The sequence below is a fragment of the Melospiza melodia genome, chromosome Z (genome assembly GCF_035770615.1).
Source record: "Melospiza melodia melodia isolate bMelMel2 chromosome Z, bMelMel2.pri, whole genome shotgun sequence".
Classification (NCBI taxonomy): Eukaryota; Metazoa; Chordata; class Aves; order Passeriformes; family Passerellidae; genus Melospiza; species Melospiza melodia.
The window spans coordinates 81,817,193-81,831,791 of record NC_086226.1 but is presented as its reverse complement, the minus strand read 5'-3'; the positions used below and the strand labels follow the sequence as shown (position 1 = coordinate 81,831,791).

General features: G+C 45.8%; 1 protein-coding gene across 4 annotated transcripts in view; it reads left to right on the top strand.

The window, feature by feature from the left end:
- The first annotated feature begins 259 nt into the window (after positions 1–259).
- RASGRF2 (Ras protein specific guanine nucleotide releasing factor 2) overlaps positions 260–14,599 on the top strand; it is a 123,377-nt gene continuing 109,037 nt past the window's right edge. For 2 of the 4 annotated variants that reach the window (XM_063179710.1, XM_063179709.1), the window contains exon 1: positions 260–621. In XM_063179710.1, coding sequence (XP_063035780.1) covers positions 337–621 — 285 coding nt within the window. In that variant the 5' untranslated portion in view covers positions 260–336. The remainder of the gene's footprint in view (positions 622–14,599) is intronic. The other 2 variants (XM_063179708.1, XM_063179707.1) reach the window with 1 other exon arrangement.

Here is a 14,599-nt window from a genome sequence, read left to right as displayed (position 1 = left end):
GGCATGATGGGGGGACGGGGGGATGGAGCGATGGGGGATGAGAGGCGGAGGGATGCGGGATGGGGAAAGGGTGGCGGGGGGCAGGGGCCCGGGCGCTGCGGCGGCGGCGACTTTGCTCTTTAAATCGCTCTCCAAAGCGGATTTACGGCTGATCCCCCACGTCAGCGCCCGGGGGGCCGCTCGCCGCCGGCGGAGCCGGTGCCTGGGGCGGCGGGAGGCGGCGCGGGGCGGGGCGGGGCGCGGGGCCGGGGCCGCCCCGTCGGTGCGTGCCGGAGCCCATGAATTGCTCCGAGAGCGCCCGGCGAGGCTGCGCCGCGGCCGCGGGCTCCGGGCACCATGCAGAAGAGCGTGCGGTACAACGAGGGGCACGCCCTGTACCTGGCGCTGCTGGCCCGTAAAGAGGGCACCAAGCGCGGCTACCTCAGCAAGAAGACGGCGGAGACCAACCGCTGGCACGAGAAGTGGTTCGCCCTCTACCAAAACGTGCTCTTCTACTTCGAGGGCGAGCAGAGCGCCCGCCCCGCCGGCATGTACATGCTGGAGGGCTGCAACTGCGAGCGGGTGCCCGCTCCCAAGGGATGCGCCGCGGGCAGCGCCAAGGATGCCGCGCTGGACAAGCAGGTACCGCCCCAGCCGCGGGTGGAGGGCAGCGGGGAGGGACAGCGGGCCCTCGGGCCGCCCCCTCGCCTTCCCGGCGGTGCCGCCCCCGGCCCGGCGCGGCCCAAGAGTGGCGGCGGCTGCCGAGCGCGGCCGAGAGCGGGGCCGGTGGCTCCTCGTTCCTCGCCCAGGGTTGCGTTTGCACGCACTGTGAGCGCCGCCGAGTTTCGGTGCGCTGCCCGGAGAGGGGCGTTTCACAGGGCAGGTGCGGGGTGGTCTCGGTGCCAGCGCTTGTGCCGCCTGGAGAAACGCAGCTGTGCGTTTCTCAGCAAACTCAGCACGGGGCCAGAGTCCCGGAGCAGCACCGGGCGCCGTGAGGAGTCCCCGAGCCCTTCCTGCCCGTGGGGCCGCCCCGCTGCCAGCCATGCTCTGGGGGCACACAGCCGGGCAGGTGTCCGGGTGAGCCCTGCCCTGATGGCAGCCTGCGACATCCCGAGGGGTCCCTGCCAGGCACGGGTGGCAGCCCTGGGATGGCACTGATGGCCCAGAGAGAGCCCGAGCCGGGTCCGGCCCGGGGCTCGGGTGGGATTCCTTCCCCGGGGGGCGACCGTGACCTGCCCAACTCCGGCCCAATTCCTGCCCCATTCCGGCTCCATTGCTGCCCAACGCCGGCCCCAATTCCTGCCCCCATTCCTGCCCCATTCCCGCCCCGGCGGCCCCGCTGATCCTGCCCGGAGCTGATCCGTGTGACACGCGTGTGCCAGAGCAGCAGTGGTTAAACACTCGCGTGTATTACATAACCGGGAGGGGAAGGACGCTCTGCTCGCTCGGCGTGGATGGAGAGCGGGTGTCGTACCCACACACCTCCTGTTGCCTCGCAGTCTGAATTCCCGATCTCGTTTGCAATGTGCTCGAAGCCGGTGCTGGCGTGCCCCGGCGCCTGTCCCCCCGCACGGGGCGAGCTTGGGGAAGTTTGGGTGGTTCCAGGCGCTGTTTCGGGCTGGCTGCAGGTGTTTCCTCACGCTGGTGAGAAAGTGACACGGACCGCAGCCGTGTGCTGAAACCCAGCGCATCTCTGAGCTGTCCTGGAGCGGCAGCTTTGCCAGGAGAGCTCAGAGCCTCGCCTTACACTGATGTTTTTTTTCCCCCACCTGTAAATAATCCTGGTGTGCCCAGGCGGCCTCGTGGCTGAGCGAGCGAACTTTGGGGAGCCGGGATGGTTGTGGGTGGTTGTGTCGTGTTCACCCTCCAGTTGCTGCCCACTGCTCTGAGGCGTGTTTTCGTGGCGTTGTAAATGGAGTGCTGGAGGATCCCAGATGATATTAGACATGGGTGTCGCCACCTTTACACCGGCTTACTACGGCTGTTTACCGGCGCTGTTGGCAAATTACGGCTTGGCCAAGGGAACTGCCTGAAACCAACCCCTTCCATGTCTGTTCTCCGCGAGCCTTAAGTTGTGCTTTTATAGTGATGAATGAGTTGTTCATAATTGCATCTAGTAATAATTACAGGGCAGGAAGCTGAGCTTTTATTGCTTCAGACATCAACTGTGTTGGGCGCTTTCAAGAATAGCAGGCTGCTATTAAAGAGGCAGAAGAATGCCTCGGTTTTGGGTTTTTTTTTTTTTTTTTTTTTTTTTTTTTTCATGGGATGCTGTTTGAATTTTCAAGAGAGACCATCAGGAAATATCCTTTTCTGTTCACCTTTTGCTTGATCCCAAGCTTTGTTCAAAGCTTCTGAGTGTGAGTAGCTTTCGCAGGTGTTTAATCATTGAAGTGCGCCCTTGTTTGTAAACACACATGCAAACACAAATCTTTGCTGAGGTGTACAGGCAATTCCCTCAGTGGCCAAAACTGATCCATTGCAAGAAAAAAAAGAAAGAATGAAAACATTTGAAAATTAAGCAGTCTCTTTCATTTAGAAAATGTGCTCACATTTTTAAAGGTGTGAAGCAATAAGCCACGAACCTTCAGTTTATTAACAGAGGCAGGCAAACTTTAATCAGATGATAATGAAAAGTCGATATTGCACATGCTGACCCCTGGCAATGAAAAAATACTGCATAGATTTAATTTGCTTTGATTTCACCACACAAATGTATTAATGGAATGAAGAAAAAAAAAAAAAAAGAAGAAACAGAGAAGCTCTGTGGCAGTTTTTGAAGAATCAGCTTGCTCCAAAGAAGGGACAAAAGACAAAGTTATCTGCTTTACTTTGGGTTTTATTTACCTGAGTAAATTAGAGTGATGTGATAGACATCAGAGTGATATGTGCTATAAAATTACACAAATGAGGGAGAGAAAGAGGATTTAATCACACGAGAGAGCTTCATCAGCATACCTTGAGTGGATACGTGAAAAAGCAATGCGTTTTGTCCAAGTTACATAATAAAGATTACGGGAAATGCTTGCAGGACAGATAGATTTTGCTTTCCTTGTCTTGCAGGTGCTTTCAGTGCTGGTTTCCAGCTGCTTGGGCGCTGACTGCCAGGCCGTGTGCTGGCTGAAACTCTAACTCTGTGAATTGCCAGGGCTCGGTGGTGGGATGAGGGCTGGGCTGGGCCGTCCTGTCCTGCACAGCGCGCAGGGTTTTGGCCGCCAGATGTGCCCAGATGTGGTGTCCATGTCCCAGCCAGCCCGGGTGCTGGGCAGTGACACATTCCACCCTGCTGGGATGCTCAGGTGGGACAGGAACCACAATTCTGAGGGAGATCCAAATGCCTTCGCAAGATTTGCTCTGATACTGCAGCATTAAGGGATTGAGAAACAATTGCCGTGGCAGAATGTGCTTATTTTGCCTTTTCCATTAACATATTAGTGTGGTTTTTCTTCCCCTTCACAGGGATATTTGCTTCAAAGGAAAATCTGTTAAAAGTACAGAGCCTGTGTTGATAATGACTGCATAAAGAGTGAATCAACTGATATTCTGGAAATGTGTGATCAAATTGAGCGTGCTGCATATACTGAATGATCTGCAGAGGGAATTCTTGTTTTTAAATAAAAATATGAGTTTTGATCTCCCTCAGATTTTAGAAGAATTTCTGTAAGCACCAAACAGGTGTTGCTGTACACTCTGATTTCACATTTCAGGCAGAAAAAGGAACACATAGATTTATTGAAGGAATAACAACGTGGAAGAGGCTGAGTTTCAAATCAGCAGATTAGGACATGTAAATACCACGCGCAGATAGGTTCTGATTTTAGTTAAACTGCCTCTTCCCAGGGGAACTGAGGGCTGTAAACAAGAGCAGCTCCCAACAGGTCCTTCACTGTGGCACTGGGAGTCTGGATGGGCACGCATTTCTGCTTTTCTTTCCAAAACTCTGGAAGGAGAATGGCTGGCTCTGTCTCAGTGAGGGGTTAGACTCTTTCAAAAATGAAGCAAAATGCCCCAAATTATGCTCTTTGCAGAGCCTCACAGAAGGCTTGCACTTGTTACCCAGCAAGTTCACAGATACTTTTTGAAATATTACTGGAAACAAGTGATTAGAGGAATGTAAATATTAACATGATTATTATTGTCCACGTTGGGAGGAGGCCTGTGTGTTTAGTTTCTTTTGTGACTGTGCATTGAATACGTGGAAATGTTCTGATACTGTTATTAATAACTGCCTCGGAGTATTTAAGGTTGTAAATGTTGCATGATTGGAGCAGAGATATTCTTTGTGTCTTGCCTGCAATAATCTTCCTCCCACTTAGCAAAATTAAATGCAGTATTAGGTGCATGTCCCCAGAGATTAACAGAATCCAATCATTTGAATTTTTTTTTTCTGCCGGCTGCAGCTCTGGTTTTGTAGAGGACACAGTGGTTTTGTGGATCCTCTCTGTTTTACACTCACAGCTTGGCACATGCCACCAACAGCTTTGCTCTACCTTCAGCTGCTTTAATGTTCAACCAACCAACAGCACTTCAAGGGCATTTTTTAATGAGGATGAAGTTTGTTAAAAGTTATTCAAATTTTTTTTTTTTTTTTTTTTTGGGCAACCCCCTTGAGTTGCTCAGCATCCTGTGCATTTAATACTGTAGATGACTGTTGGGATCGGCGGGAGAAATGCGGCGCGCAATATGAGCGGTCACCAAATCTCAAACAGATGACTGAGGAGTGTTGGGGTTTATTTGGCACCCTCAGGGTTTGTGTTGCCCATGGATCTTACTGCTGGCATGTGGGCAGGGAGCTGCCTGTGGTGGCAGAGCCTCTCAATGTTCCTGTGTGGAGGCAGCTCTGGGGTGACCTGCTCTTGGCCACCTTCCCAGGTTGTCCCTGTCCCCCTGTCCCTGCTGGGCACATCAGAGTGTGGGGCCACGTTCCCCAGGTATTTCAGATTCCTGTGGTCTGTGTTTTGGTGGGCAGCAGAGCACGAGGCACTGGCACTGAGCTTCCCTCTTTCTCTGGAGAGGAAATGAAAAGTGAATTTACAGCATCCCCCGTGACCCAAGGCAGCAGAGTGTGATGGTGCTCACAGCGGTCCCAGGATGAGGGAAGAGATGAGGATCTGACCCCATGTTTCAGAAGGCTGATTTATTATTTTATGGTATATATTACATTAAAACTATACTAAAAGAATGGAAGAAAGGGTTTCATCAGAAGGCTGGCTAAGAATAGAATAGCAAAGAGTGATAACAAAGGCTTGTGGCTCAGCTCTCTCTTCGAGCCAGCTGACTGTGATTGGCCATTAATTAGAAACATCCAACATAGACCAATCACAGATGCACCTGTTGCATTCCACAGCAGCAGATAACCATTGTTTGCATTTTGTTCCTGAGGCTTCTCAGCTTCTCAGGAGGAAAAATCCTAAGGAAAGGATTTTCCATAAAAGATGTCTGCGACAGGTGAGAAATAAATACAAAAATTAATAAAACCCCCAAACCAACAAACAAACAAATGGAAAAGAACACAACCCAAACCAGCAACCAGACAAACAAGTAAAAACCCCTCTGTGATCCACCCAGGGACTGAGCTCTGGTCTGTGAGAAATGTTTCGTGAGCACATTTTGTGAATAAAGAGAAGGACGGGAGAATCTCACAGCCGTATTTATTTGCAGATTTGCCAAAATTTAGGCATTTCCTCCCAGCTCTTCAAGATGTATGTTCCTTGTGTTGTGTTGCCAAGTGGGCTGTTTGTAGCTGTGCGTGTGTGGGGAGCCTGCACGGCTGACAGTGGAGCTCAGGGAGGGGTGGTTCATTCCTGACATCCCTCCTCAAGGGTCTGTTGGATCCACACAGACAGAGCTCGGAGAACACTGATGACATTTAACAGTTTGTTATTAAACCTTTGGCAGCCCTCATCCACGTGAAGCGGTTTTGGTCAGGCACCTGAGCCTGATCCATTTTGTTTTCTGTTCTTGACTTTTGGTCCCCCTTGAGGGTGAAAGGCAGCAGGAGACCCCACGAGTAATTAAAAGGAGTGCGGGTAATAAGATCAGATTTTGGCGAGACGAAGTTTTACTGGATAGAAAACATGGACTGAGGTCCTCAGCTTTCCCCTGCAAGGCATTGTAATATCCTGAAACATCACAATGTGCTCTAACAGAAGTGCATAATGTGTAATTAAGTTATTGGATGATAATTAGATCCCAAGACAAGTGACATTTGGGAAGGGCTTGTTTGTGGAGCTGCTGGGAAATGCTCTTGGCCAGCAGGTGAAATGTCAGTGGCTGCAAGCACAGGTCAGAGCTGGCTTGGAAATGCAAAATCCCAGGCCTGGAGACCAGAATGTCACTCTGGCCCTTCCCTGCAGGAATGATGTGAGCCACAGTGCCAGCCTCCAGCATGCCAGGGGTGACCAGGGGCCCCTGCTCGTGGTGGGCACGAGAACACTCAAATAAAGTCCAAATAAAGCACTCCAACAGTTTAATGTGGGTTCCATTCTCCCACCTGTCTCACAGCCAGTGCTGCTGCTCATTTTGTTTTGTCTCCCTTATTGATGGAGCTGCATCGATTTGGCCTCATCTGCTCAGTTCCTCAGATGTGCCAGGAGATCTGTGCAGAGCAAGTTCTGAGCACAGAAATAGCAGCTCAGTCCCTGACTTACTGAGTAATTGTACTTCATTTATCTTAGTTTACCTTGATTTAACTTTTAAGCTTGATTTTTAATTTTTTCACTGTTTTCTTTTTTTCGGGCCAGGCTTTGTCAGGGTGGAGAACGGTTGCTGTGGGGCTGTGGGTCAGGAACGTGAGGTTTTGGGGAGCACCTCTCCCCAGCTCTTTCTGTGTTCCAGTCATTCCTGATTGAGGGATGGGTTTTTTTTAACACTGTGCCTCTGCACTAAATGTGTAGGAACATATGCTTCCAACTGAGCTTCCAATTTTTTTTTTTTTAATTTTTTTTTTTGGATTTACCAATCCCGCAAGGTTTTCTGTTTGAGCTACAGAATCAGTATTTATAGAAGCAGAGGCTTCCCCAAGTCAGTCCAGCCATTTCAGTTTCTTGTGGTGTTTGCCATGAGCTCAGAACCAACTGAGATTTTTAAGGAAGTGTTCTAAGCTGCCAATTCTGAAAAGAGCTATATTATAATTTTTAATTTTACTTTTGGAAGTGTGTTGGGGTTTTCTTTCTGGTGTTTTTTTTTTTTTTTTTTTTAATGTGTGTTTTTTTGGGGAGTTTTTTGTGTTTGGGTTTTTTTTGGGGGTTGGATTTTTGTTATTTTTCTTTATTTTTGTGGTAGAGCTGATCATCTCCACTACATATTTAAAAAAAAAAAAAGGTTGTGTTTTAGGACCCATGTTGGGTTCTGAACCTCTCCACCCTGCTGGTGTTTTCTCTCTTGTCAAAACCAAGTTCCACTATTTAAATTTTTTAAAATCAAAGTTTAGTGAGCGATAAAAGAGGCCATATCCAGTGCTGGGGTGCCTTGCCAAATGCCAGAGGCACACCATTAGCTTAAAACAATTTTCCTATGTATTTTCATTGCAGTGGGGAAATGCGTGTTAATGAGAGTTATGCATATTGAAACATTTTCGTGAGTTTAGATGTTCCAGGAATTTCTTCTGCTTGGTTTTACCCTTTGACTTGTCTGCATGCCATCCTGTAGATTAAATCGATATATTTTATTTCCTCTCCATTCTGGTGTTTTGACACTGCTCTGATAACTGGAGGGTTGGTAGTAAATTTCTCCCTTGGTGTTCTGGTTTTTGTCACTGTAATCTTATCGTTCAGATAAAATGCGAGAAACAAGATTGTTATTTCATAGTATTGCTTGAGTTAGTTACACAAATAAAGGCATTTTAACATTACATAGTGTCTATTTTAATATTATGCTAAGCCTAAGATATATTTATCACACTATTATTTCTATATAAGTGTAGTGTGATAAATATACTTTTATATATTTATTAAAGTATATTTTATAAATATACTTTTATAAAGCTTATGTTTATATATATATATGTACCTTGTAAAAGAATATATTATAAGATATACAGTGTATAAACTGACAGTACCAAAAAACAGTTAAAAGGAATTACAAATAGCACTATATCAGAATATTCATGATAAATAATAACTTGCAAAAAGCCAATATGTACATGTGAAAGGCAATAACTATATTTTTCATTTATAACTAATTTATAAATGAATGTCTCAGGACTTGCTGGGTCCCCACCTGTTGGAAATTTAGGATGGCTGTTTCTGTTTCTTTCTGATTTCTGCTCACTGCCTCTGCCTTACACAAATTATTTCTCCTGCTTCAGCAAATGCCAAAGATTTGATGTTCTGTCTGGGATTGTGGGGATGATGCTCAGCACCCTTGGCAGGGTGTGTGTGATGTCCTCCAGGGTGGAGCCAGGGTTTATTTTCAACCCTGTGCATTCATGGAGGATCAGGCACGACAACAAAATTGCAGCCTTCTTCTGCACCAGTCGTGTTCTCTTCAGTTTGGCGCTCACAGAACAATTTCAGTCAGCTATTAAAAACGCTTTCTCCTGATGAATAAATAAATAAATCTGCTGGGAGGAACTGGATCTGTGCAGGCCAAGTGCAGAGCCCTCCTGAGGGAATGGTGGAGAAGAAGTGGTGGGAGAGTGGAGGGCTCCAGCAGGGACACGTGTGCAGTGCCAGCTCTGTCGTGCAGGTGTTGTGTGGGTTCCTCTGGGTCAGGATTGAAGGCACTTGAGGTGGCGTTTCATGTTCTGACTCAGGCGTTCATTATTTCTTATCAGCACAACAGTCTCACAACCATGAGTTTGGCAGCTTTTCGTAAGAAGACACAAAATGGCCAACAATCTCTTGTTCCAAGGTCTTTTAAGACTAAACCATCCAATTAAGAACTGACACCTGGATTATTTCCCTTTTAACCCAATAACTGATCCCACAGAGCTGCAATGGTGACTTTTCTGCCCAATCACAAAATGCCACCCAAACCCATGGAGAAGGAGGAAGAAGCAGCATGGAGAAGAAATCCAGGATGACACCCTGTGCCCTGCACCTTGCTGCCATCCACAACACACTAAAAACCCCAAACCCTCAATTTCTCACCCAGTGACACACCTACACTGCTCTCTATGATCTGTGGGTTCCAGTCTGTCTGGAAGTCTGGGAAACTTTCTCCATGGATGGGGGTCAGAGTCAGCGCTGCCCTGGAGCAGACAGAGATATAATTACATATAAATAAAAGAAAATATTCCCTGTGATGCTCTGGGTTTCCACAGTGTTTGTGTGCGGGTGAAGGGAACAGCAGGGGTGATCCATGCAGGAGCTGATAAGCAATTGATAATCAATGGCATTTGATTTCTGAAGCATTGTCTCCTGTTGTGAGAGCTTGGTCAGGAGCAGCAGGCAAGGCAGGGCTGCTGGGGTGCAGCTGAGCCCTGTGTGTGGGATTATTTCAGGTTTTTATGTCGATTTGGTGTCACTTTGTGAGGCCTTGCAGTTGTGCTGCTTTGGCCCAACAAGCACCTGATGGCTGAAGGAAATAGCAGGGCCTCCTTTCTTGTCAGGTACTCAGGAAGGGATTGAGATTGTGATTAATAATGGTAATTAATCCTTGTTTTTGTGACCCACATTGGCTCTGCAGGGAGGCATACTGGGGGGCAGAACCAACCTCTGTGAATGTAGAGGCTAAAATATAAATGTGCCACTTAAACACCAGAGATCAATGGCTGTATCTCACCAGACATCCAAGCTGAGTTGCATAAAACCTGCTGGGGTTTGTGCTGAGCACTACTGCAGTAATTCCTGCTCACCTCACTGGCTGTTGTGAAAATAAACGTGTCAGTTGTAGGGGAGCGGTGAACGATGATGCAACGAGAGGTGTCACAGGACAAGGTGTAAGAATTTCTGTCCTCTGCTGATCAGTGTGCAGGAGATGTGCATCAGGACAGGTCCCAGCATTGCTGTGTTTGCACACTGGGGCTGCATTCTCTGCACCAGGCAGCCTCAAACACACTGCCTTGCTACATAAGGTCAGAAACAGAAAAAGAACCCCTGAAAAACCCCAACCAAACAAAACAAAACAAAAAACCACCAAAAAAACCCCCCCAAACCAAAAAAAAACCCAAAACAAAACAAAAACCCAAAGAACCCCAAAAACCAAACCAAAGAAGCCACCCACTAAAAACCCCTGTACCTGCCTTGCTACATAAGGTCAGAAACAAAAAAAGAACCCCCAAAAAACCCCAACCAAACAAAACAGAAATACTAAAAAAAACCCAAACCCCAAAAAACCCAAAACAAAACAAAAAACCAGAGAACCCCAAAAACAAAGAACCCCAAAACCAAAGAAGCAGGCCTCTGAAACCCCAAACTGAACGTGAAATTGATGTTCAAAACTTTCGAGGTTTGATAGATTTACAATTATGTTTTACCCAACTTGTGTTGTTATCACTGGGTTTGGGATATTTGGTTCTTTAGTGTATGACTCCAAACTCCACATTCAGTGTCAGCTGCTGCTGTCCCATTCTGGGCAGACACCACAATTCCTCTCCAGGCCTGGCAACCAAGGGCACCTCACTGCCTCAGGGCCCAGAAATGCAAACAAAAGGGAGTTGGGTGGGCAAACTTGGGGTAAATGACTTCATTAGCTGAGGCTGGAATTGTTAGATTAACCCCCAATGTGCAAATGGATCAAAGTTACAAAATTATGAAAACTCGTGACCTGTTGTTAATTTTGAGTGTTGCCCTTGGGGGGCTTTGCCTGCCCTAAATGTACCTGAGGACCCTTTAATAAATACAACTGCTTTTTATTCCCTTAATTCTGTCTGGCCTCTGTTTTCAGGTAGCCCAAAAGGCATCAACCTGACAAACTGAGAGTGATGCCAGGTGGTTCTGTTTGAGACAAATAAATATATTTACCTCCCATGAAAATGAGGGGGAGCTAAAAATAAAGTATCTTCTCAGCACTGTTTCAAACAGGTTTTCCTAAAGATCATTAGCTTTCTACAAATGTGTCTTTCATTTTTTAATTTTATTTTTAATTTTTTTGAGGGTGTTTGAATGCATATGTTATATGTGTTCATTTTTGGATGATCCGGAGCAGAAGGATGCTTGTCTGGGCTACCTGTGTCCCGACTCGCTTGCCTCTTGAGCCCCTCTCACCCTAGAAAGGTGAATGTATGAGTTTTGAAATAATTGACATTCATTGCCAGGGTGATACCAAATGTTTGCTCACACCAAGTCCTTGTATTCTGAGCAGTGTAAGGCACCTCATCTTTCTGAATTGTGTTTTTCATCTTTCCTAATAAGTGTGGATATTTATACTTTCACTCCTTACAGTAATGTGTCAGCATTTGACAGTTACACGCAGTAAAAACAAACATTTTTTTCCCTATAAATTACTGTGGTGTAATACAAAAGTTCAAAATTTTCTAAATTCTTGAGTGACTCAGATTTTTTTTGCTCAGGAACACAAACCTGCTTGACTTGGAATCCACCCATATTCTTCAGTGATTTCCTGGTGCAGTGCAGTGGCGCCCAGACTTTTTGCTGGAGTGAGCCTTTAGCAGTGTGGCGTGGTCACAGCGCCTGGAAGAAGGTGCTGAGGGCTGGGAGAGAGCAGATCTCTCCCAGATATCATCCCTCACATCCCCAGGGCTGGTTCAGGACAGGGCAGGACTGCTGTATTTGCGGGAATGATGCATCTGACTCCATGTTTTCAGAAGGCTGATTTATTGTTTTATTGTGCTATGCTATACTAAAGAATACAGCAAGGATGCTTACAGAATGCTAAAAAGATAACAACGAAATCTCGTGACTCTCTCCAGAGTCCCGACACAGCTTGGCCCTGACTGGCCAAAGAGTGAAAACAACTCACAGCAGGATCAAATGGAACAATCACCTATGGGTAAACAATCTCCAAACACATTCCACATGAGCACAACACAGGAGAAGCAAATGAGATAAGAATTGTTTTCCTTTATCTCTGAGACTTCTCAGCCTCCCAGGAGATAAATCCTGGGTGAAGGGATTTTTCAGAAAATGTGAATGGCACACAGGACGATCAGTGTCACTGCAGCCCCTGGGAAGGTGGTGAGGAAAATCCTCCTGGGAAGCGTTTCCACAGACATGGGGGCAAGGAGGGGGTTTGGGGTGGTCTGAGGGCTCCGCAAAGGGGAAATCACACCTGACCAGCCTAGGTGTGATATATAGGTATATATATCACGCCTATATACCCTCCAGGACTGATACAGGGATAAAAACTCCCTGAATGGCCAGGCCCCAAGGACAGGGGAAAGATGATACTGAACCTTCACCCAGGACATTCAGTTCTAAGATGGGACTGTTGGCCCAAACAGTAGGAATTTTTTTTCTTTTTTTGGTAAGGAAAACCAGCAAGGCTTCCCACTCTGCTTTCTTAAATTTTCCTCTCTGCTTGTTGTCAGGAAGTGGAATCACGTGTGAAAAGCAATATATATGCCAGGACATTGTTTCAAGTTGCTGTACAGTGATCAGTCTTGTCTTCTTTCTGGAAGAAATTTACTATTGGCTCAGAACCTTAACAAAAAATTCAGAATTCTTACAATTTTATTGCAAAATAAAAAGATGAAAACTCTGTCTTTTTGTGCCTTTGACATGCATTTTTTTGTTAATGCACATGTTACTACACCCTGTATGTGGCATGTATTTCCTGTTTTATTTTTTTTTTTTTTATTTTTTTTTTGCTGGGGTAGTAAAAGAGGTTGTTTTCTTTTTTAATAGCTTCCCATCTGATTTAAATTTGAAGTAGTTCATTCTGGCTTGGCTCACGTTTAAATTGTAGCAGGAAAAAGTTGTGCAACTAGAATAAACTTAACTTTAAACTTTTATGCACTAATGAACAGAATGTGATATAACTGCTGCTAACTCAAGCTGAAGCCTTTTTTCCTTGTCTTGAGTTACTTGGAATATATCTGTAATTCAGTGTTTTTCTGCCTTTTGTATAATCCTTGTGCTGAGCAGTGACAATATTCAAAAACTTAAAAAAAAATACCAAGTTTTGTTGCCCTGGGGATTGTGAAATAAATTCTTTGGGCTGCATTACTGCAGAGGTGGAAGACATGGTTGTTCAGCTTCACCATGCTCAGACACTGCCCCAGGACTCGCCTTGGCTCCAGTGTGTGTCACTTGTGTGCCCATTTTCTTTCTGATTTTTCCCTTGCTCTTTCCTTGTCCCTGCTGTTCACCCAGGTGGCTTTTTTATTTAATCTCCTGCCCCTGGGGTGCGTTTGGGGAATCCCTGCCTGGTACTGAAGATGCATCATGTGTAAAGCCCCCTAGCACAGCCCAGCATTGTGAAGATTTCTTTATTCCTACTCCGCTTTCATAAAAATACATAAATGGTGTTTCTTACATCAAAGTCATAAATTAAATGTCTGTCCTTTACCTGATGCAATTTCACAGCGGTGGATTATTTAATCTAAGTGACTTCAGTAGACTTTTCTAAATATATCAAGTGGGACCAGGTGCCTGATCTGCTTTAATACCATGTACCTTTTATTAAGGGTTGATCAGCTGCCATTTCCATTTATATTTCCTGATGTTCTTTCTTGATTCAAGGTTATTTTTAAGTCACCCAGGTCAGGAAGGATATGAGTGGGGTGGAGTGCTGAGGGGAGGGTGGATAATTAATGGAAAACATATTTGAAAAGGAGTTTTGAAAGCTTCCAAAGAACAGTATTCAAATGTAATTGACTCATTTGATTAAAAACACTTACTAGATTCAGGCTGCTCTCTGAGCCCTCTTAAAACCCCCTGAATCATAAACCCATCCAATTAATTATTACTAAGTAATACTTATATCAATAATACATCCAGTTCTGCATGTATTTCATGTATAACCTACACCTTCCATTGTAGATTACTCATGCCATGAAAATGTTGGTATATGTTCATTTTTTGTTGTTATTTGGAAACTGGAGTGTGTTAAATGTGCTTAGAGTACTAGCACTTTCCATGAGCTAATTGAGACAAGCACAGGGCTGCACAGGTAAAATTATGGAGAGTTTCTGCCTGGAATTGTTGGCACCCTGTCTTGTTTTCAATGTTGGGATCACAATGTGGCACAATAGAGTATGTCATAACATTGTTTCTTGGGTTTATTTATTTATTTTAATTTTTTTAAAGTAAGGACTTAAAGGGCAACAACTAATTTAGTGAGATACTGGAAACTCACTTTGTCAGTGAGGGCAGGCTTGGTTTTTGGCAGTGTTTATATTGAACAAGACCTGTCTCATGGAATAAATTCTTATGGCTATAACTGTCAGTAGGCTACAAAATCTTTCCCTACCAGCAAAGAGTCAATACCTCTCCTATTTTCCTTGTATGCCCCTTGTCCTCTGTCAGATGGCTCTGCTGAAAATCTTTGGTCTCTCCCTCCTCAATAAAGTTCTCCTTCACAGGCAGGAGTAGCTGCAGGTTTTATTTATGCAGCAGGCATTAGGGATTCCTAGAGGTGCCTAGCCCTGTGAGAGAGGAAATTTGGGGTGCTGTGAGCTCCCTGCAGGGAGTGGATCTGTGTGTGGGTCACAGCTGGACCACCCTGTGCTGCTGTGATGTCCCTGGGGCACCCATTAGCTCAGGAAACAGGGCTG